General features: G+C 49.2%; 1 protein-coding gene across 3 annotated transcripts in view; it reads left to right on the plus strand.

Annotated features, from left to right (window-relative positions):
- The window catches only part of Catsperd (cation channel sperm associated auxiliary subunit delta), a 39942-nt gene that overhangs the window by 21047 nt on the left and 13240 nt on the right, over nucleotides 1-5655 (plus strand). For all 3 annotated transcript variants that reach the window (XM_021149716.2, XM_021149715.2, XM_021149717.2), the window contains exons 8-10: nucleotides 719-802; nucleotides 3863-4013; nucleotides 5156-5251. In XM_021149716.2, the coding sequence (XP_021005375.1) occupies nucleotides 719-802; nucleotides 3863-4013; nucleotides 5156-5251 (331 nt within the window). The remainder of the gene's footprint in view (nucleotides 1-718; nucleotides 803-3862; nucleotides 4014-5155; nucleotides 5252-5655) is intronic.

The following is a 5655-nucleotide window of genomic DNA, read 5'->3' on the forward strand; positions in this document are numbered from 1 at the left end:
CTGGAACTCACTCTGTAGACCAGGCTGGCCTCGAACTCAGAAATCCGCCTGCCTCTGCCTCCCAAGTGCTGGGATTAAAGGCGTGTGCCACCACTGCCTGGCACCAGTGCAATTTAATCCTAGCAATCGGGAGGCAGAAACAGACAGATCTCTGAGTTCATGGCCAGAGTGGTTACAGAGCAAGTTCCAGGACAGCCAGGAATAATACATAGAAAAAACCCGTTTTGAAAATTGTGTGTGTGTGTGTGTGTGTGTGTGTCTCAGTTAAGTTAAGAGCACTGGCTACTCTTGCAGAGGTTCAATTTCCAGCAGTCACATGGTAGTTTACAACCATCTATAATGGGATCTAATGTGCTCTTCTGGTATGCAGGTGTACACACATATAGGGCACTCAAATCCTTAAGACACATAAATAAGTAAATCTTTAAAAATATATCTATATCTTAGAAAAACGTAGGGCTAAAGAAGCAGGGACATACAGAAAGCAGGATTGGCTCATCCGTGTCACCGCTGCCTCCCAGAAGACCGCTGCCTTGCTTGACCCACTTCTGCTGTCGCCACTGTTATTCCTACGGCAGGAAACTTGCCTTCCTGGGTCTGTTGAATCATGTAAATTATATTCAGGGCTAAATACAAGATACCGTGTTATATCGCATGATCAGTATGCTACTGTGCTTAATTGGCACGCACCATTTCCTGTTCTGTTTTGTTTTCATAGAGTCACCTGAGAGGAACACTAGGAGGCATCTTCCACTTACATTCCATGTCTCAGGTGGGGGTACTCATGGTTGAAAATAATTTGGTGAGTACAGCACAGCGTGTAGAGTTACTTCAGAGACTGGGAGCAGTACTCGCGTGCAGGGGGGTGGAGGGGGGTGGGGCCGTGGGTAGAGGGGAAGAGGGGAGGGAGAGAGCCAACGTCCGGCCAGAGTTCCTGTGCTCTGGGCAGGCGGACCCGGGAGGACTGCTGGATGTTTTCCACGCAGCCTGGGTGGGCATCTGGCTGTGTGAAGCCACTGACCCACACGGGGGGGGGTGGGTGACAAGGGGAAGCCCCCAGTTCCTGGTTCTCAGTCTCCAGTCTCTGGCATCTCACACTGGATATGGCAGAGGAGCTGAGAACAGAATGGGGCCCTGGGGCGGCACTCAGCCCCTGAGATAAGTGGAGAGAGGTCAGGGGTTAAGAGGGGTGGACGTGGTTTCCACGCAGGTGAGTGTCTTTAGTCCGGGACTTGGTAAACAGAGACAGTCTATGGTTTTAGAGCTTTATTGTAGAAAGGCAGGGGGAAAGAGAGAAGATAAAGAGAGAGAGAGAGAGACCGGCCATGGCCAAGAGGAGAGAAGCGGGAAGGGAAAGAGAGAAAGAAATTTAGAGAGTAAGAAAGGTGAAGGCTTAGAGAGAGAGAGAGAGAGAGAGAGCTTAGAGAGCGAGGAGGGACCAAGCAGCCCCTCTTATAGTGGGCTGCTTATCTTGCTGTTGCTGGGTAACTGTGGGGAGGAGTCTAGCCAGAAGCCCAGAAGCTCGGGACATTGTGTATGTGACTGCTAGCCACATGTTTCTCCTATGGTGGCTGTGGGGGTGGTAACTTCAACAGTAGCCAGGGGTCCAGGAGACATGATCGACCGCCTACCGTCCCATGTAGATGAAAATTACCACCACCGGGTCCTACTGGGGTTCAAGACCTCAGCTCCACTGGAGACCAGGCCTCCATCCATCCATCTTACCATCTATCCACCCACCCATCCATCCATCCCTACATTCATCCACCCACCCATCCATCCACCCATCCATCCATCCATCTATCCATCCATCTGCCCGTCTGTCTATTCTTCTACCCAACATACTATCTACCTACCCATTCATCCACTCACCATCCATCTGTCCACTGTCCATTCATTTATGTATCCATCAACCCATCCATCCATCCATGCATGCATACATACATATTTACATATATACATATCCACCCTTCCATCCACTCACCCACCCACCCTTTTTGGGGGTGTCCTATGCACAACTCAGTTGCTGATCCATACCCCCAGCCAAAGCAAAACTTTGAAGGTGATTTTCTGTCCCCTCACTCTATACAGAGTCCTTTTGTTTACCTCACCCCATGGCCTGTGGGTCTGTAAAGCTGCAGGTGGGCTTTCCTTATGGCTCCCTCCACACTGGCCATGCCAGTCAACACCATTAACCCTTTATAAGCCAAGAGCTGAGGCAGCCAAATTGTGTGTTTGTGTGTTTTATATGTGGGGTGTTTTGCCCGAGTGTATGTCAATACCACACGTCACCACTGCCTGCTGCATGTGGAGGGTAGAAAGGACCAGTGGATCCCTGGGCTGGAGTTACAGCCTGAGCCACCACATGGAGCTGGGAATTGAACCCTGGTCCTCTGCAAGAGCCTCTTTTTATTTAGTTTGTTAAAACAGGGTTTCACACTATAGTCCAGGCTGGCCTGAACTCACAGAGCTCCTCCTGCCTCTGTCTCCTGGTGTGCACCAGCACTGCCCTGGCCTCCAGCCCATGTAGCCTTTCTGCAGGCGGTATCTCACATGAGGTCCAGGCTGGTCTGTAACTTCATGATCCTCCTGACCCTGCTTCCCATCATAAGCCTGCTGCATGGTGTCACTGTCCTGGAAGAAGGACATGATAACAAGGAGCCAATCTTCTTCTTCTTCTTCTTCTTCTTCTTCTTCTTCTTCTTCTTCTTCTTCTTCTTCTTCTTCTTCTTCTTGTGAGGAAGGTCATGTCAGCCTCCTTGTGCATAATGGGAACCTGGGCAGTGAGAATGGCAGCCAGAATATACCTTGAGGAAGGATTGTGCTCCCAAACAGGCAGCTTCAGGGTTTCTCAGCCTCGGGGCTGTGGCTGCGGAGCCAGCTCCTCCCCTTGGGTGCCTCAGGTATCCCTGCTACCCCCATCTCCCATGCCAGCTAACCACAAATGTCTCTTAACAAAGCTATCACAGACCCCAAGAGACTCTGTGCCACCCGCTCACTGACCCTGGTCACCTGTCCCATCGCTGCCCTAGGATGCTGCTGCCTACATTGAAAGCACAGGCTATAGGGAGTGAAGAAGTTGGTTCCTTTTAATTTCCTTCTGTAGATGTGACAAACACTTCCACCAAAAGCCACTTTGGAGATTAAAGGCTTTACGGAGGTTATACAAGTCACAGAGTGTTAGAAAAAAAAAATCAAGTAAGGGACTCAGAGCAGAAGCAGAAATCATGCGGGAATGCAGCTGCTCGTTCATTCTTGCTCAACTGTCCTACATGCCTGAGAGCTCCTGCCCTGGTACTGGGGCTACCCACAGTGGCTGGATCATCCCCTCAATTAACCTAATCAACACACTCCCCAAACCAGATAATCCCTGCTAGGGGTGCCTGGAAGGTTGTCTCCCAGGTGACTCTAGATCCAGTCAGTGACAATTTACACTGACCACCAAGGGCTAGAGAGGTGACTCAGCAGTTAATACTGAGGAGGACCTGAATTCAGTCCCTAGCATCTGTATTGGTTGGGTCACAACCGCCTACAACTTCAGCTGCTAGGAATCCGGAGCCTCTGTAGGCACCTGTACTTACATGTACCTACCCCCACACATATACCAGTAATTTTTAGATGTCTTTAAAAAAAGAAAAAGCCACACACTTCATTACGTCAGACAGCAGAGAAGGTCTCCCTGTAGGACATGTGCTCTGTGGTATCCTGGGAAGACCTGGGGCTAGGCAATGACCTTGGCCTCTCCCCACACTCTCTCTCTGAAGCTCCTCTGTCTCTGTGCCACTTCAGGATGTTGGTTGGACCATACAGGACTGTCATGGTGACTTGAGGCCACAGTGACTCTGTTCTTCTCTTATCTCAGGGCACATTTCATTACATGGAGTACCCCCTGAACCATAGTATGGGGATATCGTTTTCATACAAGAATCTCCTTGAAGTCATTATGAAACCATACCAGAGGGGGTTTATGGTCCTCTGGAATCAGAAAAGTATATTGGTGTCCTCCAATTCAGGTGAGCCACACCCTGTCGAGGACTCCACCAGTGGGGATGGACATAGACTGGGAACCCCAGGCTTTTGTATATGTGCACATAGAGACCAAAGGGGTTCACCAATTGCTCAATTATTTTTTTTAATTTCCACATTAAAAAACAAAACAAAACACAATTTCATCAAACTTGGGACTTGCTGGTTGGTCTGGAAGTCCCAAGGATCCTCCTGCTGGTGCATCCTTTGCTAGGATTGCAAACCAGTCTAGACTTTTACACAGGTGCTGAAGGGCTAAAGTCAGGTCTACACTGGGGAGAGGGGCTGTACTGGGAGGATGGCTCCACTCCCAAGCTATGTACCCAGCTCCTCAACTGGGGGACTCTAGGTGGGGGTGCTCTACCCCTAAACCTCACCCTAAGCCTCTCTTAGCTAATTTGATACAAAATTTCACTAAGTTGATCAGACTGTCTTTGAGGGGGTAATAGGGGTGGAGGGTAGAGGGGTTGGACTGGGGGAGGGGTCAGGGATGAAGAGTGCACAAACGCACATGGAGTGCACAAACGCACATGGAGTGCACAAACGCACATGGAATGCTTGACACCACCCAGCCATGAGGCAGGCCTTTTCTTTCTTTCTTTTTTTTTTTTTTTAAATTATTTATTTTATGTATGTGAGTACACTGTAGCTGTCTTCAGACACACCAGAAGAGGGCATCAGATTCCATTACAGATGGTTGTGAGCCACCATGTGGTTGATGGGATTTGAACTCAGGACCTTCGCAAGAGCAGTCAGTGCTCTTAACCGCTGAGCCATCTCTCCAACCCCAGCCTTTTCTTGATAGACTGTGAAAAGTCAGTCTGAGGCACCCACTCCGAGAACATGGGACATTTCGTTTTTTTTATTGGGTCCGGTAGTTACTTTTCAGAGCCCAATCACCAAAGAGACTCAAAGGGGTCCCATTTCCCTAGAGTATACTAGTCTCTTGTGTTCTGAAAAAAATCAGGTATCCGCAGAGCTTCTCTCCTTGTTCTTTTGAATAGCAAGCCATAAAACCAAATGGGGGGGGGTAGAGGGAGGCAGTGCAGGGAAGCCCCACCGCAGCGCCGTGGATGCCCTCTATGGCATACATTTATGGGTCATCACAGTCCTAACTGTCCTCTCCTAGGCCAGATTGTTGAACACGTGCGGCTGATAGATCAGAAGATCTTTACGGACTTAGATGTCGAACTTGCCAACATCAGCATCTACAGTGTTGCCTCAAGTATGTGGCCAACCTGTTTCAGGTTGCTCGCTTTTATCCTGCCTCCCCCTAACCCCACCCCTCCTACTCGTCCCTGTCTGTGATTGGCTGAAGCTTTGCCTGTCCTGTTTGCTTTGAGGCTCAGCAATACAACTGACTAGTTGAAACGCTGCCCTGCCTGTCACACACACTTTGGATGGAAGCTCCAAAGTCAAGTATGATTGGTTAAGATTCAGCCCTGTGATTGGCCAAAGTGTTTGGCCAAAGTGTGTGTATGATTGGCTGGGGTTCCACGCCTTCTCAGCTAGGCTGTAGTTGGCCTCTGACCTCTGGCCCATTTACCGATGAGAGGTGACTGATGTTTACATTCTGTTGTTTGTTTCTTTCATCTGCTTATTTCTTTTCTTTCTTTTTTTTTTTTTTTT

Source organism: Mus caroli, chromosome 17 (genome assembly GCF_900094665.2).
Source record: "Mus caroli chromosome 17, CAROLI_EIJ_v1.1, whole genome shotgun sequence".
NCBI lineage: Eukaryota > Metazoa > Chordata > Mammalia > Rodentia > Muridae > Mus > Mus caroli.